This window comes from Solanum stenotomum, chromosome 3 (genome assembly GCF_019186545.1).
Source record: "Solanum stenotomum isolate F172 chromosome 3, ASM1918654v1, whole genome shotgun sequence".
Classification (NCBI taxonomy): domain Eukaryota; kingdom Viridiplantae; phylum Streptophyta; class Magnoliopsida; order Solanales; family Solanaceae; genus Solanum; species Solanum stenotomum.
In genome coordinates this window covers 2392122-2418071 of record NC_064284.1, presented here as the reverse complement: position 1 = coordinate 2418071, position 25950 = coordinate 2392122, and the positions used below count along the sequence as shown (strand labels likewise).

Here is a 25950-nt window from a genome sequence, read left to right as displayed (position 1 = left end):
TATGATTTGCAAACTTATTTTTAGAAATTAGTTATATACTCTATATGTGACGTTTGATCTATGGCCCTTAAAATGTCACGTGCGGGGGAGTACTATTGTATAATATTGAAAGGAACCTAATTTAAAATACTGTTTGTTCCTTCTCAAATTATCTGTCATAATTTTTAAAAATATGTATCTTAAATTATTCGTTATTTTAAAAGATTAAGATAAACTTTGTATCAAAACTTGTTTTTTCAGTTTACCTCAGTATTATTGTTTGTAAAAACTACAAACAACTCAATCTATAGAGTAATGTTATGATAATTTAAATATCAATAAATTAATTTTTTTTTAAAAGGCATGTAAAAGAGAATCACAATAAATAATTTGAAGAGATAATTGAACAGATAGAATATCACAACAAATAATTTGGATTTTGGAACAAAAACAATTTTAAAAAAGAGAAAATTATATAAAATAGCAATTATTAATTAAAATTAAATGTTATAGTTATAGTTTATTTTATTTGTAATTCGCAGCAAATATCCCATTTTTGTCATCTGATTCAGTATACTTTCCGGTATATAATTAGCCATTTTATACATTTTGGTATAAACTATATAAAATGTGTTTGTGTTTGTATAAAGCGAGAGAAAAGTGAATATACAAATACAAATACATATATTTTCGTCCTATACACTTATAATTATACAATTACAGATCTTATTATATAAATTACAATGTCTAAATAAATTTATACAAAACTGAACAATTTGTATAAAATTAGATGTATCTAACGAATTATACAAATCAAAAGCTCCATAGCAAATATAAAATTTGCTATGAAGCCCAATTATGTAAATTATAGCTATAACATATAAATATAATTTTTATATTTGTTATATATAAAAGTTGTTTTTTAAAAAAATTAGTAGTCTCCCACGTGGAGTTCTATTCCAAGTCTCAATTTGCTATGTTACATTGATGGGAGATTCACAAATCACAATTAATTACATTTTCTGAACACCCCTACTCCCACCTAGCTAGCACCGCATTAACATTTGAATTAATTAGAAGCGGACAATCATGAGCAGGATTATGGTTTTAGTGCAGATGAAAACAAACTTTGTACTCCTCCGTCCATTTTTATTTATTACTCCCTCCGTTAATATTTGTCATTTTATAAAATTTATTCATAAATTATCATATTTTGCCTATTATATCCTTGATAGAATAGTTAATTAATTTTGAAAATGTATTCATTATTTATTATAAAGTTGACTTAAGAAAACAATAAATAAGGGGAGAATGATAAAGTTACATTATTTCTTAATGCAAGTGCAAAGGAAAAACGAGACATATAAAATGAGACGGAGGGAGTATATTATATTTTTGATTTTTTAAAAGGCAATTCAACTAATTTTCAAAATTAAATTAGATTACATTAATTCGATATTTTAAACAAAAAATTTATATATTTAAAAATTATACGAAAAGTATTATAAATTTCAATTTTTTGCTTATCAATATGATGAAACATTAAATCGTAAAATGTTAATCAAAGTTTTCATAGTTTGACTCTAAAAAAGGAAACTATGACAATTAAAGTAATTTTCCCTCTATTACTTATCAATGATTAGTATAATGAGTTTACCATTTTATCTCTATTATTGATAAAGTTTTAAACATATTTATTAACTACATATTTTATTAATAAACTCAATGTAAATAAATTGAAGATATAATAAGAAGAAAAAAGTTAAATTAATTAAAAATAATAAATAAATAAAAAATTAAATTAGAAAATATTTAACAAGTAAATAAGCACGGATGGAAGGAGCGTAAAATAGTTAAGAGTAAACTACCATTCATATCCATCATTATGATTTATGACCAACAATCCTTTACATTGATGTTATGTTACCCATTTTCTGCGTAAAGACAATTCAATTAAACTAGCAGATAATACTGTTGAAGTTTATGTGTTACAGTTCACACTAATTGTTGGGGAAGCATTAAGTATGTTTAAACCAATAACCAATTTTAATGTGGCAAATAGATATTATCCTTTTATTCTTAATCAAGCTTGTTATATGAATATTTTTTTCTTAAATTAATTAAATCTCAATACAAATATTAAAACGTTCAATAATAAAAAGTTACTAGTAGTTGAAGACCAAAATCACGTATCTAACAGTCAACTCCTACCGCCTACCCACCCCCCCGCCCCCCCTGCTTTGTTTTATATCCTTTAATTCATCTACACCCCACTCTTTATCTCTCTTTCTTCTCCAATACACACACAGTCCTACACTGAATAAACTCACAGAGAGAAAGAAAAAAAAATCAACATCCATTTTATATTTATGGCTCTCATGAATCTCTTTTCACCATAATCCAATTTCTCAGCAAAACCAGTACCGTCATGGGCGTTGTTGACATGTCGAATAATCATCCTCCTCATGAAACCAAAGATTTTTTCCCCTCTCCCGCACTCTCTCTGAGTCTCGTAAGTTTTAATTTCCGTTTTGTTCATAAAATCGCTCTTCAAGTTCTAATCGAATTAGCATGTGTAGCAGTAGAGGTAGAATTTTTACGAAGAGATTCATCAAAACTGATCTTATATATATAAAGTGTGATTTCAATTGTTCCGTTTTTTCTAGCTCGGTCCTGAGTACATGTGTTTTCGATTTTATTTTATCCATTGATTTTTTTTGAATTTGAATTTTTGAAGGCCGGAATTTTCCGTGATGGCGGCGGAGCGGGGAGTAGTGCCGGAAATATGGAAACGACGGAGGAAGTTGACGAAGGAAGTGCGGCGGCGAGCAGAGGAGGTCGGCCGAGAGAAGAAACGTCGACGGTTGAGATTAGCAGTGAGAATTCGGAACCAATGAGATCACGCGGTTCTGATGATGATTTGGAGCATGATGATACTTGCAACGAAGACGAAGAAGATCCAAACAACAACAGTAAGAAGAAGAAAAGGAAAAAATATCACAGACATACTGTTCAACAAATCAGAGAAATGGAAGCGTAAATTTCCATACAACTCTTTTCATGATCTCTTTTTTGTCTTAATTCACCGCTAGAAAATCCTAATTTCTAATATAACGCTTCATTACAATTTCTCTATAATTAGATTAACAGTCAAATATAAATTAATGAATGATCAGCTGTTAGTTGGAATCAATTGTCTTTTTAATTATTTTTTAAAAAAGTTGTCTGGAAAAATGAAAGTAAGGTTTGAGAAAAAATTATTAGATCAACCTAGATGCATGCATAGGGGATTATGCAATGAATTAATGAATTTAAACATGCATGGTATAAATTAGTGATAGAGTTCTTAGTTTATTTTCTTTTGAGAACAACTTTTCTCTTAAAATCGGATATATGGATAAACTGGATGGGCGGAGCTGCAATTTTTCTTACTGGTTTGAAATTCGATAGCTTTGATTTAAATTTTATATTTACAAAAACATTTAGAATTTTTATATAAATGATTTAATCAGAACTCAATAAACTATATTTTTGAGAATTAGAACCTATAAATTCAAAATATGAACTTTATTTCGACATAATTTAAAATGAATTTTATTTGACAGTTTATTCAAAGAGTCACCACATCCAGATGAGAAGCAAAGGCAGCAGCTCAGCAAGCAATTAGGTCTTCATCCAAGGCAAGTCAAATTCTGGTTTCAAAATCGGCGAACCCAAATAAAGGTACTACAGTAATTCTTATTTTCTCTCTAGTTTGATTTGTTTGATAGTTTCCGAGAGTCAAATTGATTATTCTTTGACCGTAATTTTCTTAATGTGATTTTAAAAATATTCTGACTTATTAATCATGAAAAAAGTATTTTGTCACAAATACAGTGAAATTGTCGAGAATCACTATACTATTCATGATTTTTACTATTAAAAAAAAATCAAAATTCTAAATCTCTAACAACGAGTCACATAAATAGGAACAAAGGAAATGTGTGTATATATATTCCTCTATTTCATTTTACTTGCCCCGTATAAAAAAAAAAAAAGACATTTCATTTTACTTCTAATGTAACCTTTTTTAAGGGTGTGTTAATTCAAATAATATGTAACGAGAGAGTGCATAATACAACTTTATTAAAATGAAATATAAATACTGGAATAGTGAGGATCGAAGTAGTGAATCTTTATTGGATATGATTATAAATGCTCACAGACCGTACGTATACCCCAGGGACGATGTAATTTTTGTCCTGAGTCAAGTCTTGTCAGGTCCTCTTATTAATTGTTGAAAATGTTAAATTAATTTTTACAGGCAATACAGGAACGCCATGAAAATTCATTGTTAAAGGCTGAAATTGAAAAGCTTCGTGAAGAAAATAAGGGATTAAGGGGAACTTCAAAGAATCCTTCTTGTCCTAATTGTGGATTTGCTAGCTCTAGCAATAATGCTCCTACTCTTCCTGCTGAAGAACAACAATTGCGAATTGAAAACACCAGACTTAGAGCTGAGGTAATTTTAACATATAAAAATTTCCTGAATTTACGATTAATTTAAATTGCTTGACTTTTGAAATTTTGAACAATACCATATAAATTGAGGCATATCACGTATTTATTTAATCGACATGTTTATGTTAAATTGTATCAATCAATTACCATTTAATCTAAAAATTTCACGTGTTCAAGAGAGCTAGCTTATTTTTCACTATAAAAATAAGGGATCAAATCTACTTATTTATTTATTTATTTAAAATTATGTACTAAAATTTATTTACAAACCTATATATATATCATTGCGAGGGACATGACCTTTTTTCAAGTTTTTATTTGGATGCGAAGCACAAACAAATATTTTTATCTTTTTTACTTTTCGAGTGACTATAAAATTTGAATTTAATTATTTTTGCCGTCTTTGATGCCATAATAACTTTCATGAGATAGTTACACATTTCAATAGTTTAAACATGTACTTTTATCCTTTTAATTTTCTTGCGTTGCTTTTCTTTTTAATTCGTTTCAGAAAGAATATTTGTTTCATGGTTTGAAAACTCTTTAATTCTGAATTTTCACGTGACATATGTTTAAAATCATAAGATTGAAGGCTAGCTTTCTGGTCAGGCAAATTACAACTCTTTAAATCGAAAGTTTTAATTACTTTTTTACGCTTGCTTAAAGTCAAAATCAAACAAACAAAATGAACATATTAAATATGATGGCTCTAATTTTGTAAATGCAGGTTGAAAAGCTTAGGGCAGCATTGGGAAAATACCCATTAGGTACATCACCAAATAGTTCATCTTCATGTTCAGGAGGAAATGATGAAGAAAATAAAAGCGCTTTAGATTTTTACACCGGCATTTTTGGGCTTGAAAAACCAAGAATTATGCACATCGTTAATCAAGCAATGGAACAACTTACAAAGATGGCTACTAGTGGTGAACCACTGTGGATTAAAAGCTTTGAAACTGGAAGAGAAATACTTAATTATGACGAATACACCAAGGAGTTTCCTCCTGGGGACGTAAAATCTAAAAGAATGTGTATTGAAGCTTCCAGAGACGCAGGAATTGTATTCATGGAGCTCCCTCGACTTGTTCAGACTTTCATGGACGTAGTAAGTTATCCAATTATCCTTATTTCATGACCGCGAGTTTAATTTTTATATATTGACAGTATAAAAAAAAATCAAACTATCGACATGCTTTTAATGTTGAGGCTTACATCGAAACAAAGAAAGAGGCCGTGTTGGTTTTTTTGTGTGTTAGCCAAGTCTAAGTAAGAAACTCCTAAAAGTGAAAATTAACAAGATTAAATATAATTTGATCGTTTTGAACAAAACAATTCTTTTTGTAAATAAAGAATGGGTATAACTTATATAAACCAACAACGTAAAAGAAATTTAAACTATCAAAGTCACCTGAAAAATGTCTACGAGTAACTCTCCATAAAAAAAAGCAGGATATGTAATGTTAACAATAATACATATTATCGACAAAGATGGATTTTCAATTTAAATTTAGTGGGTTCAATTTTTAAGATTTTTAGGGTTGAATTCATTATAATATTAAAATTATGGATTCAGTTTTAATATTTGTTAACTTTTTAATAGTAATAGTTTTTACATGCATATATAGTTATATGAATCGAAAGTTATAAATTTAAATAAACCACACATCCACCCCTATAAAAATTATTTTACACTAAGTATGCACAATATATATTTTAAAATTCTGATCATTATTCATCTTCTTCTAATTCTTGGGTTAGCACTTAAAATATAAAATATAGATTAATAAAAAGGTTTTAAATTGGGTAAACGTTTGAAACCCAGAACTTTGGTTTTAAATACAAGCTATAATATATATATCTTGTTTATGTTAAATTTATTTTGTTATTGTTTCAGAATCAATGGAGAGAAATGTTCCCATCGATGATTTCAAAGGCAGCAACAGTAGACGTGATTTGCAATGGTACTGAAGGTGCTAACAGCTGGGATGGCGCAGTTCAGCTAGTAAGTAACCGTATTTTTTTTATTATGACTATATATATGGAGTATGTGTGAAATAAAAAAATATCTTCTTAAAAATACTTGGACTAGATTTAGATATCAGTTGGAACCTTGACTGAATTGGACGAATTATGATTTTATCTAAAACAATATTTCAATTTTTTTATCTGAAATTCAAAATTTTGAATCCGTTTCGTTTATGGAAGGAAGATAATAAAGGATTTTGTCAGTTAGTTCTTAAATGACATATATATATTTTTTTGGGGGTAAAGATGTTTGCAGAGGTGCAGATGTTAACGCCAGTAGTGGGGACGAGAGAAGTGTATTTTGTGAGATATTGCAAACAAATGAGTGCAGCACAGTGGGGGATTGTGGACGTTTCTGTCGACAAAGTTGAAGGCAGCATTGATGCTTCTCTCCTCAAATGCAGAAAATTACCCTCAGGATGCATTCTACAAGAACAATCCAATGCACATTGCAAGGTCTCTTTCTTTCTAAACCCTAATTATATTATATACATATTCTCCCTCCGTCCAAAAATAATTGTCGTTTTAACAAATAATATTTGTCCTGAAATAAGTATAGCTTTAGAAATTCAAAACAAAAGTAATACATACTTATTTTTGACTATATTCTTATATTAAAAAACTTTTTTTCCCTTATCAGTTCTCAAGAAATGCAATACTAGTATAGTAGTGCAGTGGCATCGACTTCGTATCTTAAGTTGGTGATTTTCACAACTTATATATTCTCATGTTACACCGAGATGATTTTTTATTATTTTATGTGTCTAGTTTGATTAAGCATGAAGCGTATACAAATAAAGAAAAAAAATTGAGTTTTGTAATTATAAACTAACGTTAGTATAAAAATCCAAATATCTTTAAATCTTGTAGTCTTAATTCTTAAACATGTCACATGAGATAATGAAATTAAAAATAAAAAAGTGTAATGAAAAAAAATATACACATTAAATTATACTAACAGATGTATTATACTTCGTGGTTGAAGTATATTCTAGATTTTCTGTACACAATGCTCTAAAGTTCTTATGGACATGCTAAATTCTAAAGAATTCCTGAAAGCACTGCAGGTAATTCACTGAAACTTTAATATAACCATTTTGGCAGATTGGATGAACACAAAACATTAATGAAATCGCCCCCAAAAAAATGAGAAAATAGTTGGGCTGTGCTATGCATAAATATAACAATAAGGACAGTGTAGAATGTAGATGCTAATATTAATTTACGGTATTTTAACATGTTATAAGGATGGCTGCTATTACGATCTAGTTATTATTTTTTACACTATCAGCGTATAGAAGTTGAACGTTGTCATGTTCAGGTGACGTGGGTGGAACACTTGGAGTGCCAAAAAAGCATAGTAGACTCTCTGTACCGTGTAACTGTCAACAGCGGCCAAGCTTTTGGCGCAAGGCGCTGGATGGCTACTCTTCAGCAGCAATGTGAGCGCCTCCTCTTCTTCATGGCAACCAACATTCCTACCAAGGACACTACTGGTAATTTATCAACACACTTTTCTTTTCCACACGATAGAATATTAGCTCGATTTTCATGACGAACTTTGGAAACTGTGTAAACAAATCAGGTGTTGCCACGCTTGCTGGTAGAAAAAGTATACTAACATTGGCACAAAGAATGACTTGGGGTTTCTACCGCGTACTTGGAGCTTCTAGTTATAATACATGGAACAAGGTCCCTAGCATAACTGGCCAAGAGGATATTAGGATGACCTCTAGGAGGAACTTAACTGATCCTGGTGAACCCCAAGGCCTTATTCTCTGTGCTGTTTCTTCCATTTGGTTGCCCGTCTCTCGCAACGTCCTATTTGATTTCTTGAAAGATGAAAACCATCGCCATGAGGTTAGTAACTTCAGTTAGCTCTTTAATTACATATTTAGTTCTACCATCTGAGATACCTTTGAGATTTTGACATTCTTAATGTCTTCTTATCGAAGTGGGATGTCATGTCAAGTGGAGGCCCAGTGCAATCCGTTGCAAATTTAGCAAAAGGTCAAGACAAAGGAAATGCAGTCTCTATCCAAGTAAGTATCTCTCAGAGAAGACGTTTTGGTTTACCCCTCAATCCTTCTTTCTAATTGAATGGTTGGAACTGTGAATTCTATTCAGGCAGTGAAATTAAGAGAAAACAACATGTGGATCCTCCAAGATACTTGCACCAATGCTTATGAATCCGCAGTGGTCTATGCCCCAGTGGACATTGCAGGCATGCAATCTGTTATAACAGGTTGTGACTCGAGCAATATTGCTGTGTTACCTTCAGGATTCTCAATCCTTCCTGATGGCCTAGAGTCGAGGCCTTTTGTTATCACTTCTAGACCAGAGGACAGAAGTTCAGAAGGAGGATCCTTGCTAACAGTTGCTTTTCAGATTCTAACTAGCAATTCTCCAACAACAAAACTTTCAAAGGAGTCTGTTGAATCCATCAACAACCTTTTGTCGTGTACGTTGCACAAGATCAAGACAAGATTCCAATGTGACAATGGATATTAATTCTTCTAGGTAGAGAGATGCTAATTTCATTATACAGATAATATAGTTCTCCTCCATCCTTTTCATCTAAATAGACTGATGAAAAGGATTCAGGAACAATGCGTTCTTACCCCGTTATTGTAATTCCCCTTTCATCCAGATAGTAAAGGAAACTTGTTCAAACACAAAAGTTTACATAGTATAAGAATTTCCATCATCTCATGTGTAATTTTCTTTCCTTCTCTTCTTCATGCTTTATGTTCTATGTGCAGTGAATTTAAAGATTAACATTAACACATCCCCCCTCCCCCCCACCCCCTCCTTTTTTCGTAATGGCTTAGAATCAACCAACAATAACGTACCCAATGCAATACCACTAGTGGGGTCTAGGGAGGGTAGGATGTATGAAGACCTTACCCCTACCTTTGTGGGGTAGAGAGGCTCCGCTTAGAATCAGCCAAGCTATATTAAACTGGATATAAGAAATGAAGAGCACCTACAACATTTTGCCAAATAAAGCATATAGAGAAAGTATTAAAACGTCAACAAATTATATACAAACTTTTATGCTAAATCAGGCAGTGAAGCTACAAGGTGGACAAAAAGGGACAGATTTACCCATTTTTAAACATCAATGTAATTCAAAATATGGAATACCAGGTTCGCGCTTTAAAACTGGACCCAAAACAGGGATTTTGAGGTGCATTCTTAAGGAATGGTTTTTTTTCGTCATTAGAGTTCAGGGCTTTCAAATAAATCTCAGGCATGTCAAGTTCTTTTGAAAAGAAGATGTTAAGTACACAGGAGTAAGTTAAGCTTCATCGAATGTTTGTTGGATATGCAGATAGTGTGTATTATGTATCCCCTTATCCAGGTTCAGAATATGAGAGTCAAATGATGATATGCCCATTGATGCAGCTTCCCTTTCGCCTGTTGCTAAGGCATTGACGGTGAAAAGAGGAAAATAAATTATTTCTCTCATGGGTGCAAAGATGAACAGCATTTACGCATATGAATCTGATAAAAGATCTAGCTAAAGTAGCAAAGCTTCTTGACTGTGCTAGAGCAAAAACTTGATAAAAATATCCTAATCTACATAAAATCAATCATTATGAGAAATTATTGACAGAGCATATTGCCTCTTATGATCATAGACTCATCCTTCTATCCAAGAGCTGGAAAATTAATGTTTGATAGATAATTATACTCAAGTAAAATACAGAGCACACCATTAATACTGTTTTCTTGGCAAAACAAAGACAATTTTACAATGCCAGCCTCTCCTCCAAGTTAAAGGCAACCTAATCTATGAATAATGTTTTCCAATTACAAAGAGAAAATATGAAAAAATTAAGAATGATCCAAGTGTTATCATAGATTTTACATTTAGGTTTCATATGGTTCATTCTTGCAGTCAAGGAAAAATCAAAAAGAGAAAGCAACATTCAGAAGACACATTTTCAGATAATTATCACTAATATTATCTCTTAGTGGCATGATATGTGTTAACGACGTAGGTCAAGAAATTCATTGGTTGTACATTTTTATAGTTCCAAATCTCAATCAATACAGAAGCAAAAATGACATTGCAAGACAACAGATCGAAGTTGAACTTCTGTTATAACTAAAACTGGACTAGTACATGGCCATCAAGTTCTGAAATTCTTGCACCATCATAAAATCACTAATTTCCTCAATTGATCTTGTTCACTAATCCACATGAATCACAAGAATTATGCATTTAACTATTTAGTTAGAACTCCAATACACTGCCCGTAAAATGAAGAAGCAAAATACTAAAGTTTCCAAAGTGAAGCTAAGTCAAAGTTTTTGTCTTTGCAGATTAACAATCTCTGTAGTTTAAAATCCGAAATGAACACTTCAGCTACATTAATAACTCACTACAATACGGTTCAATTCCAGGTCAGGTCTAATGAAGTTGAAATTCGGGGTTCACAGATAAAGAGGATAAAATCAGCAACAATTATAAAAGCATCAACCACAATTGAAATCTAATAAACTCATTATCATCTAAAAATCACTCAATTAAAATACATGATTATCATGAAAACACAACAGTCAAACAAAAAGAAACTGAACAGTACAAGATTATAAAGTGCCCAAAAGAAAGCTCTCACTCTAACTCGTCTGCAGAGATTCAAGCGGAAGCCCAAGTTCCTGATTCTCTTCCTCCTTAACCTTGGGCTGGTTCCTCGGAGGTACAGGTACAGCAACGAAGGTCTTGGTCTTACTAATGGGCCTACTCTTTTCAAGCTGAACATAATCCCCAACTTGAAATTGGTTCAATGGGTCATGAGCTTGGTACTTCTTCTTCTTCCTAACCCTACGTTTGTACTTTGGGTGAGGAGCAAGACGAGTAACTTCAACAGAAACAGTTTTGTCGTTTGTGGAGCAGACGACGCGGCCTTGCATTGATCTCATGGCTCGAATTGGAGGCAAGAAAGCAGGGGGAGAAGGTTTTTGGGAAATGATAGAGGAAGAGGGTGTGGAGAGACGAGAAAGAGAAGAGGAGCCATGGAGAAAAGGGGTGGAAATGGTGAGGGATTTGAATTGGGAGAGGAGAGGAGAAGTTACAGACATTGTGCGAGGATAACACAAAAGAGATGAGGGAAAGAGGAAGGATATAGATATACCCTTCTTCTTGTTATTATTTTTTCTTTTTTAATTGCCTTTAAAATTTTAGGTTAATTACATTTGATACCCCTATAGTATGATTTTATTTCAAATACATCCTCTATATTATAAGATCAAACACCTGCACCCCTCACATATTATGAAAATCTCATGCTTATATTTTCTTATTTTAACAACTATTTAATGACATCATCTCCATTTTATTTTTATGGATTTCACTTAACATATCATTTTGAAGAAAAGTCAAATGAAAATAAGTATTAAAGTGACTTTAATGAATACAATTTAATAAACATAATAAAGTATTTTGATTTTTTAAATTTTGTGTTTGATCAAATAGTGTCACGTAAATTGAGACGAGGAGTGCAACTATTAAAAAGACCAATCTAGAGATGTAGCTACATTGAGGAGAGGGGTTCCAATTGTCATATTTAAACTGTTGTAGAAATCCCTTTTTATAAGGTTTTCTTTTATTTTGTTACATTTGAACTATTGAATTTTCTTGGTATAAGATTTCCTTTTTTTGTTTTGTTATATTTAAATTGTTGAATTTAATTCCTATAACCAAGTTTACTTCCAAGTGTGGTTGATCGTATGACATATATGAAGTCTATTCAAGTGATGTTTATAAGCATATTGATGTAGAGAGTATGTGAGTCGATCCACTCAGTAAGCTTGCTAAGTACTCCCTCCGTCCCTTTTTAGTTGTCTCTATATAACTTGTTGAATTTTTTGTACAAGGAAAATTTTACTAAAGCAGTAAAGGGAGCTCAAAATCATTTTATTTTAACAAAAAACAAACAAACAAATTTTATAAGTAGGATTTGGAAAAGGTAAAACAAATCTTTTATTTATTGGGGAATAATCAAGTCTCAAGAGCCTGAAATCGTTGTCCATCACGTCTCAAGATATCGAGTGAAATTTTAGTAAGAGCGAATTTTTTGAGTTTCCTATCATAGCATACTTTTGTCTGAGACATTTTTCAGTTATAGAGAAACATGAATATATATAGCTTATTAATGCTTAATTTGTTTCTAACCCCGTATTTTCTTAATTTAAACTCCGTATCTAGTCAAATACCATCACATCAATATCTCTTTAATAGGAATAACTTACTGAACTTTTTTATAAAAAAAATCACAAGGGATAGGCTTATCCAGTCTATGACACGTGTCTCCATACGAGTGGAATTTTAATCTCTAGAAAGATACCCAATTTGCCATATGTCCTGTTTGGATCCACCCAAAAAGATAAAAAACCGAACCGTATCGACATTTGTGCCAATTGCCAGCCCAAATTTGAATTCTGAAAGTAGTAGTTTTGTTAGTTTGTTGCAGTGAAAAAGAATGGCATCTTTGGCAACCCTTGCTGCTGTGCAGCCAACTACCAACATTAAGGGCCTAGCTGGAAGTTCAATCACTGGAACTAAGCTTCATCTCAAATCATCTCGTCTCAATTTTAACCGCACTAAATCCAGGTAAATTAAGTAATGCCTTGTATACTTTTTTTGTGATTTCCAACAGATAATTACACTTTAATTTATTTAATTATATCTTCAATATGTATACTCGCGTGGCGGTCTATCTCTTTTTCCTAAGCCGAATATAGTAGCATTTGATAGTGGATGACGGTGTGAGTTGAACTTACTAGAGGCGGAGTCAGGATTTTTAGTTTATGAGTTTTGAACCACAATCTTTTTCGCTTATTCGTAGCTTTAAAGCTGGTTCCATCCTCACTTCGTCTAAAAGCTTAAGCCATTAGTGAAAAACATAAGTTTTAATGAAGAAAGAAAGGCTCAAATATGTTATCAAACTATTAGAAATGACTCATCGTTAAAAGTTTGGCTCATTTATGTCATCGCATTACAAAAAATAAAACCTTTCCCATCAAGAAAAGTTTTTCCAAAGTAAAACACAATCATGGTAGAATCTAGATAAAGTAAGAAATTCAGAGTGAATCTCTTTGTTAGTTACGTTGGTTGGAAGTTCAATTTAGTTGATCTAACAAAAGAAGTTAAAAAAGATTTAAGTTACACTGTTCATATAGGCACTGAAAAGGGGGTTGAAATGATACTGGATGTATTTATTGCTTATAAGCATAAATTGTGATGAGACTAATTACATGTTTGTATAATAGGGCTGGTTCTGTAGTTGCCAAATATGGTGACAAGAGTGTATACTTTGATTTGGAGGATTTGGGCAACACAACTGGCCAGTGGGACTTGTATGGATCAGATGCACCTTCACCATACAACTCTCTTCAGGTACTTTATTTTCGTCTGCATCGTTGACGAATAAATCATGTAGTTCAATGGAATTTGATCTGTTTTGTAAGTGTGCTGTATCGGTGTTTGGTACTTCAGTTGACATTTTACATGACCTGTTTGGAAAAGCAATTGGAGTGTAATAGGATAACATACTAATATCGACGTTTTCCATAAGCTTTGGGAATAGTACACTTCAAAATTATGATCTTATGAATGTGAAACTATCAAGTGTACTGTTCTACTGAGGCAGCACATGCTGAGTAGTAACTGTGTTGCCTGCTGTTTTGTGTTTTGTAGAGCAAGTTCTTTGAGACATTTGCTGCTCCATTCACCAAGAGAGGTCTGTTGCTCAAATTCTTGATATTGGGAGGTGGCTCTACCCTTGCCTACTTCAGTTCCACAGCATCAGGGGATATCCTACCAATCAAGAAAGGCCCGCAACTTCCACCTAAGCTCGGGCCACGTGGCAAGATCTAATTGCTTTTCGACCCAATTCTCAACTTTCAATTTGTAATTGATGTATGTGCTCCCAGTTTGTGTAAGTATAATTGAAGACTTTTCATTACTACAATTTTATATCTTATGGTGAATTTGTAGCATTTGCTTTCTTACTTGATTGATGGCTCAATTAACTATTATACTTTCTTTAGTTGAATTAAAGGGAATTAAGATAATAGGTTAATTTGAAGGGGAAATGAGGGAGGGGATTACAAGATGGGGAATTGAACCTTACCAACAAGGTGGAAAGTTCGTGTAGTCAACCAACTGAGCTACTAAACTGCAAACCAGATAGACTTATAAACTTATAAACTACAGATCATATAAATTAATAGATCTGAAAACCAGAGGTTATTGAAGATAAAAGGTCAGCAATTCTCATTGTTGTTCAACAACAAAGTGACAACGTGTACTGAGTAAACGGTTTCAAGAACTGCCACAGACCCATTAGGTCTACTAACTTATCCCTACTTACAAAAGGAATGACTTTAGTGAAATCCTAGATTGGTTTGATTCATCTCGATATGTACACTTGACGCCGAGCTTTCTTAATCTGATGAAACTCTGTCCATCAGTCCTTGCCTCTGATGATTCAATCAGTATATTCTGTTGTGAAGTCATTTAGTGGCGTGCTGTTGGACTTCTGGAACCAGTTAAATTCTCTAGGTAAGAAACTCTCTTGTTAGTAACTATATTTGGAGGTTTGCTTAGGAGCTTTGCATCATTTTCTTTTGATCGGATTTCTTCCTTCGTATCTTTCTCCGTGTCTTCATCTCCTTCTCCCCAACCCATGAAATCCAGCAGTGTCATTGAATTGGGTGTTTCTGCAGAACTAAGCTTCTCTACTTCTTCCTTATCATTAAATGTTCCATCTGATACTCCCAACGAATCTCCCATTGGAAACCTCTTTACTTCTCCATTTGAAGGATCATGGGCCAGATCATCTGCCTGCATTACATCTTCAATTCGTGACATGACTGTGAATGCCCTACTTTCAATTATTCTTGAATAGCTTTCTAAAATGGCTTGCCCGATATCCTGTAAGATAAAAAAGATAATATGTTATAATCTTTTGAAGTCCAAGAACTGGATTTTCTTTAAGGTTGAATCCTTCCGTGAAGTCGTTACGTAATCATAGAAGAAACAATGAGCAATGTTGAGAACCAAGAAAAAGCAGATGGATGTTCTGAAGCATTTTGTAAATTTACATCAGCAAAATGGAAAGATAATCAACACGGGGCCTTCTTACTCTGTTGTACTGAATTTTGCTTATGTCTAGTGATGATTGAGGAATTCCAGGGAACCGATGCTTAAGAATAAGAAGGATAGTTTCTGCTCTGTCTTCAAATAACTCTCTTTTCTCCATACTAACGGCTGAACTCCAGGCTGACTTCCCATCTTTTGCAGTCATCTTTCTTCTCCAAATAATTACGGAAGCCTCAATCTTGTTCTTGAGGTCTAGAATTTTATGTTCGGAGGACAAGTCCATAGTTGAAAGGAAGTAGTCCGGATCAAAGTATTCATCCGTGATGCTCCTGTATATTGAGTCTCCAAGGCTCGCTCTCCCATTCTGAACACACACACACACAAAAGAGTAGATATTAAATCAAGATCATAAGCTTCCGGTTAGCTAAACTGATGAGATTCTAGATTTCAAAACTTTCTTGTACCTTGGGTAAGGATTCTATATAGTTTTCAGGAACCTCCATCTCTGTAAGAACTTGAGCATTTATGGCGAGGGCTGCTTTATGAACTTGGTTCACCGAATCTTTCTGAAATTGTAGCCATTTCCTAGTAGTATCCGACAAACCATTAGGAGGAACCTTAGGGGTAGGTATCCACCATTTATCATCTTTCCTGGCGGTTTTACCTTCATCATCTTTGGATGTATAACAGATTTCAGTTTGGTCTTTAAAACTATCTAAACAATCCTGTTTGTTGTAAAACCAAACATAAGCATAACTAAGCGTAAACTACATTATTTAAAATGATATAAGCTAACCAAAAAAAAGAGAAATGAAAAGTAATGCAAAGAAAGAAAAGAAGTTTTCTCCCTACCAGAAGCATTGTATCTAGCTTACGCAATGCTGGAATGTTCATTTGAAGATCAGTTCTCTGCTTTGTCACCATAATCTGAAAAGGTAAGCATTTGATGCTCTTGTTAGTTTGTTCATAATATAAATGACTGGTGTGAAGAGGAATTTTCGAGGAGAGACAGATGTATGTATACCTCCATAATTGTTCCGTCTTTTGATTTTTGTTTAGAAGCAACAAATTCAACAATATAATCTGTAACAGATAAAAGCCAATCAATTTCTTTTCTCCACTTGGCTTTTGTCTCTAGTTGCATGGGTTCTAATCTCTTCTGTTCCCCAAACGCCGAAGCTGTGTTTTGTGAAAAGAAACAAAACATCAGAAGGAAAAACAAAGGTAAACAATGAAACCTTCAAATGATCTCTGTAGAAAAAATTCAGATACCTGCAAGGTTTGTAATTGCATTTGACAGCGCCAATGCTGATGAAACACCCTTTCCTCCGCCAGACATATCCTCACCAAGGAGCAACTTGGCAAATTTTTCCTTCATCATGTCCATATCTGAGTAGGAATTACAAGAGTATGTTCGTCAAAAATATGGCCAGACCAACAAAAAAAAAAAAAAGAGACTAAAAACAACAAATTTTGATAATAGAAATACATTCAAAATCATTTCAGCCAAAAAAATAAAAAACAGAACACCAATAAACCCCAAATCTGGCAATATATTGTGGCATGTCTTTATATCCTTGCAAGCAGAGGTGGACCTAAGGGGAGCAAGGGGTCTATCTGAACCTCCTTCACTAAAAAATTACATTGTATATACAACGTAAATTTTTTTTTTTTTCATATAACATATGTTGAATTTCCTAGGCTTCTTAGTGTGTTTGTTTCTTTATACTTTGAATCATCCTAGTGGCAATTCGGACTCTATAATTACCAGCAAAAATTGTAGAATGCACATAAAGGAGGGGCATAGGGCGGGAAGAAACAAAAGCAAAAATCTAGGAGAAACAGAACAATTTCTTTTTGCCATGGATAGATAAATTGAAATATTTTTGCCAATTTCCAAAATTTCAATCCTCTAAACTTTTTTTTCTTCAAGTTGAAGCCTATAAGGGGACAAACGATATTATACAAATTCATTTTCAAAGAAAAGAAGATAATGACTTGCCTGAAGGCGAGCTGTTCTCTTTGGCGATAGCAGAGGCTGAATCGTCTGCTTTATTAATATTACGTGCCTTGATGGTCTCTTTACGGGTAAGTTTCCACCCATTAATATTTTGAGATTCAACAGCAGGGACCTCTAATTTCTCTTCCTCTACTGCTCGAACCATATTTTCTGATTCAAGCAAAATAAATTATTAATATAATGTGTATTACACGACGAACTTGGAGACCATAAAACAGGAAATATGATATGGAGATGATGAACAAAATGGAATTTTTTTAGAGAAGGAAAAAGGGGTTCAGCAGGCGCATATGGGAAGAAAAAAAGAAACACAAGTTTTTTTTTGTTGATGGAGAATGAAGAGGAGTCTTTGATGTTAGGCTCTCTGTTTTTGTGAATGGTTGAGAAAACGTGGGGTGCATGTTTTTCTACAATGAAGGATGAAGACAGCTCACTTCTCTTTGTTTTGTTTGGCAAAATTTTTAAAATTTCCCCTACATTTAACTTTCAATTAAATAGAATGAGTAATTTTCTTCTCCAGACTATTTTTTAGAATGTGTAATTTTGGTATCGAGACTATTTTTTAGAAGTATATTACCTCAAATATGGAATAACGGTATGAGTTTTTAACATAATGCATGGTATTAAACCGTGAAACGGTTAATGATTTTAAATATTTATAAGCAAAAGCATAAAAAATACACATTTTAATGAAGATGCTTAATTAGATATTACAGTAACTAAAGTTAAAATTTAATAATAATAGCTAAGGTACCAAAGGATGGGTGAATATTAGTGGGAGGCCTTCCATTCCCAAAAATAAGAATCACGATAAGGTCAAATATTGGCAAATCTGCTGCAAAATTTTAAAAAAAAAATGTTTACTTGTATATTATCTGTATTTTTTAATTTAAAAATGACTTCTTTTTCCTACTCAATTCAAATAGGAAGTTGATAAAAAAAAATTAAAAGAAAGTAGTTGTCTCCAAGGTTGGTGAATTGCCTTTTACTTAACCCAAATGCTTCGCACGACTTGCTTCTGGGAAAACAATAGCTCAATCTTATGAAGGATGATTAAAGTGTTTTAACGTCTATTCACTAAAAATGCAAAAGTTTAAATTATTAGATTATTTAAAAGCTACATAAAACTTCTTACAGTAAGCAATATTATGTAATTTGCAAGCAACACTCTAGTTGTTGTATTACTTTTTTTTTTTAGTTTGTTTAAAAAAGAATTGCTAAATCTTGACAATCTTCTCTGGATATTTTGATAGTCAGTAGGTTTTTTCTACACATATTTCAGATATTTTGATATATTTTACATATTTTTAATTGAATATTACAATTTTTTACAAGTATTCTTTATGAACTCTCACCTACCATGCCTACCAACACAAGTAGTGAGATTCAAGAGAATAGAGGAATACACTCTCTGCAAATTCGCCTACTTCCAAATTCAAGCACGAGAAATGGAATCTATAGGAGTGTTAATGACATGCCCAATGTCACCATACCTTGAACAAGAGCTAGACAAGCGCTTCAACTTTCTCCGGCTCTGGAAATTCCCCGAAAACCAAAAAAGCCACTTTTTGAAGTTGCATTCAGATTCCATCAGAGGAGTCGTCGGAAACGCAACAATCGGAGCTAATGCGGAGTTAATCGGAGCATTACCGAAGTTGGAAATCGTATCAAGTTACAGTGTGGGACTGGACAAGATCGATTTGGGGCTTTGCAAGGAAAAGGGAATCAAAGTCACTTATTGCCCAGATTTGATCACGGATGACGCTGCAGATACTGTAATTACTTTGATTTTGGCGGTTTTGAGGAGACTTTGCCGATGTGATAGCTATGTTAAGATTGGCCTTTGGAAGAAGAACGGTGATTTCATGTTGACGTCCAAGGTCAGTCTCTTCTGTCTTTTTCTTTAAAGATTTTTGGGCCAAGTTTCAATCTGGTCCAGCCCTAACGTACGTAACTACGTATTATATGTGTTGGGAATTAGATTCTGAAATATGGGCCGGTGACTGGCCTACCATACATTTATTTATGCTCTGATTTATAGTTTGTCTTTATCCTCAACGTTAAAATGAAGTTAAATTTACCCTCCCATTACTAATTTCACCAAAATTATCACTCATTTGATGAAATTCCCCAATTTGACTTAAATGACCCGAATTTTAAGAAAAATCATATTCCCTATTTTTAACCCAATGCCCCGACCCTTCTAGAGGATAACCCATTCCCCCTTTTACCCATTTGTTTTTCCATATAACCCATTAACTTCTCCTCCATTGTTCTTCATTTCTCTTCCCCTCTGATTGTTCTTCCACCATCTCTTTCGTTCAACATCGACAGTGGTTGTTTTACTCCGTACATGAGTGCTCCATCAAGTCCTCCACGTGCTGCCACATTGTTTTACAGTGCACCTTCTAGTCCTACTCGGATTTCCCCTCTTTACGATGAATTTAATTGGGAAGAAATCCCAAAAGAGAAACATAACCCAGATGAAGATGATGAAAATTCTGCTTTTGATTTTAGTGGGCAATTGGAGAGGATTTTGCTATTTGCAGCTGATGAGCTCTTTGATTACAGAAAGATTAAACCTTTGAAACCACCTCAAAGGTTTTAGTACAAAGGAAAACACATGGATTCTCCAAAATCCCCGAAGAAATTGTTCATGGAAATATTTTCTCCTCGACACAAAAAGAAAGATTTTGACCCATTTGTTACAGCTTTACAAAAATAGAGCCGAACAGAGAAACCCCAACAAAATTCTTCAAATTTATCACCTTTGAAAGTTTCCGACTTATTATTTGATCACGAAAGCAATCAAGAAAACACGAAAAAATCTACCTCTGTTTCTTCTTCTTCTTCTTCATCATCATCTTCTTCCTCTTCTTCGTCTTTTTCAGTTTCTTCAATGATCTCACTCTGATCGAAAAAATGGAAAATCAAAGACTTGTTGCTATTCCAAAGTTTTTCAAAAGGTCGACCAAGTAGTACAGAACAACTAAACAAGTATGAATTGTTGAAGAAAAATCAGAGGGGAAGATAAATGAAGAAAGGAGAAGTTAATGGGTTATAAGGAAAATTTGAGAGAATGGGTAAAAGGGGAATGGGTTATCCTCTGGAGGGGTCGGGCAGGTCGGGGCATTGGGTTAAAAAATAGGAAATAGGGTTTTTATATAAAAAAAAATCGGATAATTTGGGTCAATTTTGTGGATTCTGTCAAATGAGGGATAATTTTGGTGAAATTAGTAACAGGAGGGGTAAATTTAACTTCATTTTAACGGTGAGGGTAAAGTCAAACTGTAAATCAAAGTTGAGGGTATTTTTGACCCTTTTCCCTAATTTTATTATTTAATCAGCAATAAAGTATATCTAGTGTGTGATGCTAAGATATGTATTAAATTTTTAAATATTCTTAGTAAAATTTCTAATTTTACCACAATTATAAGTATAGATATTGAATAATTCTATCCAGTGAGGCTTAGAAAGATTGAACGAAGAATTTAAATTTGACAACTCTTCTTAATTTGAATTCACCTTATTGATCATTGGACTACATTCTTAGACGCAAAATAAAAAAAAACTACTTTATCAGCTATAATTAAAAAAAATATCATTCGAGATTTAAAGACTTCAGGTGCACTATAGATTTATCCTAGGGAATGCTCATGGGTTCGAATCCCTTATCTAACAATTTTAATTCGGGCTAGGCCCAAATCCAGGTTGCGAGGGCAGATGCATTGGCTTGCACCAACAATACCTAGTATCATTCTATGCATTGCCACCACACATCTTGCGCAAGTGATCTACTCCTCATAGCAAAATAAAAGAGTCCACTAGTATCACTCCACACACAAGAATAAGAAAGAAGAAAAATGGAAAGCATCGGAGTATTGATGGCCTGTCCAATGTCATCTTACCTTGAACAAGAGCTAGATAAGCGATTCAAGCTCTTCCGATTCTGGAATGTTCCCCAGAAGAATGAATTCCTCAACCAGCACGCTAATTCCATCCGTGCTGTCGTCGGCAACGCATTCGCCGGCGCTGACGCTGAGCTCATCGATTCCCTCCCTAAGCTCGAGATCGTTTCGAGTTTCAGTGTTGGTTTAGATAAGATCGATTTGAACAAGTGTAAAGACAAGGGGATTAGGGTTACTAATACTCCCGATGTTTTGACTGAGGACGTGGCTGATTTGGCTATAGGGTTGATGTTGGCCGTCCTCAGGAGGATTTGTGAATGCGATCGCTACGTTAGGAAAGGGTTGTGGAAGAGCGGTGATTTCAAGTTGACTTCTAAGGTTCGCCAAGTTTCAATACATTTTTTGTTGTTCATTTTCTGCCGCTTTTATATTTCCTATCTTATGTCAGTATCCCATAGTCTGATGCCTATGAGAAAAGGCCCATGTAATTGAAATTTTGATGCTTGAAGCAAAAAGATGGGAAATTTAGCTATAAATAGACCAACTGTATGCGAATTCTTGGTTTTACTGGTGTGCCAGAAATATATGCTTATGTCTTGGAAATCAAGTTCTTCTACTTTTCCTATCCGCTTATATATAAGAGATGAAGTTATCTTTACCGTAGATGTAAATTCAACAGTATTGGTTCCTATGTAGGATTGAATTGTGCCAAGTATGGTTACAGACAAGGCATCTTATTCTTTGTATTAATTGATATTAATGTGCTTGAGGCCAATGAAGTATCTAGTGGTTATCTGGATTTCATAGCTTTTGTATTGTCAGTTGTCACTTTGTTTTTGACATGAAAAATATGAAGAATGCTAACGGATCCTGTGTAAAATATACGTTGTTGAGTCTTTGCTGTAAATTCTCTCATTATCTGGTGTTTCTTGATTTATCTCAGGGGCTTATTGTTTAATATTGACCTTTGTCCTTTTAAACTATTTGATCATTCACTGCTATGTCTAAAAAGCTTCTTTGCTTCAATAACACATCTGTGGCAATATGTATATCCTTGAGTTGCTCGATGTTTTAGATGAGCTCAACAGTTGTCCATAACTTGTGGTCATTTTAGAGGAGCTATTCCATAATAGCCTTTTATTGTTGCATATTATGTTTCAGCTTGATGTACTTCTAATTATTGTATTGCTGCGAGTACATGCAGCAAATTAAAGCAATTTTTCATTTGGATAATTGATATTAATACCAGTAAGTCTTTGGCTAGCGGAGAACTTCAGTTTCCTTCGGATGAAACTGTAAATCATCTTATATCACCATCTTGGTTGTAAGTAATTATCTTGGAGGTGGTTCCACATTAGTTGTGAGAAGCTATGGCCACTATACTCGAAATTGCTGGTTGTTCTTAATAGAACTTTTTGGAGCCTTTTTCTGCAGTAACACTCTGGTTATATCTGGTAAATGAACTGAGAGAAATGCGATCATATTGTTCATCCAATGATGTATTTACCAGAGATTCACTCATATTCTTAATGTTGAACCCATAAATTTCTAAGTTATTATTTTCCACAGACCCCACATTGTGGGATTACATTGGGTATGTTGTTGTATTTGGCTAAATTGTATGAAATTTTGACCACTGGGATGTATTTTAATCTTTACCTGATTGCCTTGCATCTCTTTTGCAGTTTAGTGGCAAATCAGTGGGTATTATAGGATTGGGAAGGATTGGCTTAGCAATTGCTAAGAGAGCGGAGGCTTTTGGCTGTCCAATTAGTTACTACACGAGATCAGAAAAGCCAAATACAAATTATAAGTATTATCCAAGTGTAGTTGAGTTGGCTTCCAACTGCCAGATTCTGGTTGTGGCATGTGCACTAACTCCTGAGACTCGTCATATTGTCAACCGTGAAGTCATGGAAGCTTTGGGATCAAAGGGGATTCTGATTAACATTGGCCGTGGTCCTCATGTTGATGAAAAGGAGCTTGTATCTGCTCTTCTTGAAGGCCGATTAGGGGGTGCTGGCCTTGATGTGTTTGAGAATGAGCCTGAAGTACCAGAGCAGCTTTTTGGCCTTGAGAATGTGGTCCTATTGCCTCATGTAGGCAGTGGCACAGAGGAAACACGCAAGGTCATGGCAGACCTGGTCCTTGGGAACTTAGAAGCTCACTTTCTGAACAAACCGCTGTTAACTCCAGTGGTTTAAGTATACGAATGGCTGCAAATAATTATTGTTTAGACCTTACATTTGCTGCAGCAACTAGGTTCTCACTTCACGTAGGAGCACATTGTCTCCTGAACTTTCGACCAAATATTTCATGATTGTTTGAGTGTTTCAACTTGCTGTCACTGTTTGTATCTGACTATTTTCCATCTTATGTCTCCTTAACGTAATTAATACTTTAACAATAACAACAGTGACGGCTTAATGGGAGAGCTCAGTAGAGAATTCATGATCAAACTGGCAGTATTGTCGGGTGGAGAGGCCTTCCTGTGATAGTTTTACAATGATGCGGGGAAAATACTTTTACTAATTCAGATTGTCGATCCAATCTTGAAGATTGACGCTTGCTTTGAATCTTTCAACTTTTTTCATTCAAACTTTCTGGGTGTCATCAAATTATTTGGAAATGGACTAGAACTTCGTTGAGAACTCCCCCAACTTTCGTGCCAATTGCACTATATATTGTTTTGTTAAGAGCACAATCTCCGTTTCTTATATCTGTAGCTAAATTTGATATAAAGATCGTTATTGAAAAATTCGATGAGGGGAGAAGAAAGATTTTAGACAACACCACCCTTATTTTATAGGTAATTTGTGTAAGGATAAATCTATGATATTCCAAAAAACCAAACTTTTTCAAAGAGAGTTCCCTTGGTCGGACTACATTTACAAATTTGCTAGGTCGGTTCTTTTGTGGTGGTAATCAGAAATGGATGAGATAGTAGGGGTATTATTGATGCGTCCATTGTCCAATTACATCCAACAAGAGCTAGCGAAACGTTTCACCCTCTTCAAATACTGGGAAATTCCATCTGAATCTCTCAAACTGCACTCGGACGTTATCCGAGCAGTGGTGGGGAATGGAGTTCAGGGAGCCGACTCTGCTTTAATTGATTCGCTGCCTAGATTGGAAATTGTATCGAGTCACAGTTCTGGGCTTGACAAGATTGATTTGGTGAAGTGCAAAGAGAGAGGGATTAGGGTCACTTCCGCACCCGATGGTCCCACCGACGATGTTGCAGACACGGCTATTTTACTCACAATCGCAACTTTGAGGAGGATTTGTGTAGCTGATCGCTTCGTCAGGAATGGGATTTGGAAGGAAAAGGATTTCAATTTGACCGCTAAGGTACATTTTTTGGCCTTTAGGTCCAACTTTTTCTCTCTACTTCTGATTGTAATTCAAAATTATCCTCCATTATACTTCATGTTGGCTGTTTCCATTAGGGCTAAGAGACTATTTGCTAACGACAAGGATATGAATGACCCCGAAGTGTTATGTGCAGATAAAATTTGGATATTTCGTATACAGAAGGTCTTCTTGAATCTTGACCATTTTTTCCCTTAATTAAAGCTGGTCTGATGCTATATATTGAGCCCAAGGAACATTACCTGCTTCTCATGATGATCTTGTGTATTTTGAACCTATCTTATCTTAGTTTGCTCTTTATTTTCCTTTCAGTTTAGCGGCAAATCAGTAGGCATTGTAGGCTTAGGGAGAATTGGTTCAGCAATTGCCAAGAGAGCTGAAGCTTTTGGATGTTCAATCAGTTACCATTCACGTTCACAAAAATCAGAGTCAACGTACACTTATTATTCACGTGTTATCGACTTGGCCTCCAATTGCCAGATCCTTGTCATTGCTTGTGCCTTAACTGATGAAACTCACCACATCATCAACCGTGAAGTTATAGATGCATTGGGTCCAAATGGAGTTGTCATCAACATTGCAAGGGGTTCTCATATTGATGAACCTGAGCTGGTGTCTGCTCTTGCAGAAGGCAGGTTGGGAGGAGCAGGGCTTGATGGTCTTGAACATGAACCGGAAGTGCCTACGCAACTAGCTAGTCTTGATAATGTTGTACTATCACCTCATACTGCAGCAGGCACTGTGGAGACCCGTAAGGAAATGGCTGATCTTGTCATTGCAAACTTGGAGGCATACTTTTCGAACAAGCCATTACTAACTCCTGTTCTTTGAGACTTTCTGGTAAAGAGGTCTGATGATCGTGGAAGTACTAGGATGAGTGATCCCCGGGAAATCCTCATGTAGTCGTGTTGCCTCCCTCCTTCTGAGTTTTGGATCCTATTCATGCAATGACTTGGTTATTTTTGGTTATAAAGAAAAAATCTGATGATCTCAGACTTGGTCATCATTGATTCTTCTACTCTCATATGTCG

General features: G+C 34.3%; 5 protein-coding genes across 5 annotated transcripts; 3 read left to right on the top strand and 2 right to left on the bottom strand.

The window, feature by feature from the left end:
* The first annotated feature begins 2251 nt into the window (after positions 1–2251).
* LOC125859854 (homeobox-leucine zipper protein GLABRA 2) lies at positions 2252–9210 on the top strand. The gene is made up of 11 exons (XM_049539696.1): positions 2252–2491; positions 2717–3015; positions 3585–3702; positions 4283–4480; positions 5207–5584; positions 6374–6481; positions 6751–6960; positions 7826–8000; positions 8090–8364; positions 8460–8546; positions 8632–9210. The coding sequence occupies exons 1-11, from the start codon at positions 2408–2410 to the stop codon at positions 9013–9015; spliced, it is 2316 nt and encodes a 771-aa protein (XP_049395653.1). The 5' UTR covers positions 2252–2407; the 3' UTR covers positions 9016–9210.
* A 1797-nt stretch (positions 9211–11007) lies between these two features.
* On the bottom strand, positions 11008–11634 carry LOC125860139 (30S ribosomal protein S17, chloroplastic). The gene has a single exon (XM_049540042.1). The coding sequence runs from the start codon at positions 11593–11595 to the stop codon at positions 11134–11136; it is 462 nt and encodes a 153-aa protein (XP_049395999.1). The 5' UTR covers positions 11596–11634; the 3' UTR covers positions 11008–11133.
* A 1231-nt stretch (positions 11635–12865) lies between these two features.
* Positions 12866–14526, top strand: LOC125858779 (photosystem I reaction center subunit VI, chloroplastic-like). Its single transcript, XM_049538581.1, has 3 exons — positions 12866–13126; positions 13786–13912; positions 14213–14526. Exons 1-3 carry the CDS (start codon positions 12996–12998, stop codon positions 14390–14392), a joined length of 438 nt encoding a protein of 145 aa, XP_049394538.1. The 5' UTR covers positions 12866–12995; the 3' UTR covers positions 14393–14526.
* Positions 14527–14714: 188 nt separating this feature from the next.
* LOC125860770 (rop guanine nucleotide exchange factor 12-like) lies at positions 14715–17938 on the bottom strand. The gene is made up of 7 exons (XM_049540786.1): positions 17622–17938; positions 16892–17008; positions 16644–16798; positions 16472–16546; positions 16084–16344; positions 15663–15983; positions 14715–15451 (listed from the first exon to the last, which is right to left on the bottom strand). The coding sequence occupies exons 1-7, from the start codon at positions 17782–17784 to the stop codon at positions 15035–15037; spliced, it is 1509 nt and encodes a 502-aa protein (XP_049396743.1). The 5' UTR covers positions 17785–17938; the 3' UTR covers positions 14715–15034.
* A 1086-nt stretch (positions 17939–19024) lies between these two features.
* LOC125857721 (uncharacterized) lies at positions 19025–25906 on the top strand. The gene is made up of 5 exons (XM_049537336.1): positions 19025–19519; positions 23233–23748; positions 23803–23809; positions 24477–24898; positions 25232–25906. Exons 1-5 carry the CDS (start codon positions 19088–19090, stop codon positions 25748–25750), a joined length of 1896 nt encoding a protein of 631 aa, XP_049393293.1. The 5' UTR covers positions 19025–19087; the 3' UTR covers positions 25751–25906.
* The last annotated feature ends 44 nt before the right edge of the window (positions 25907–25950 follow it).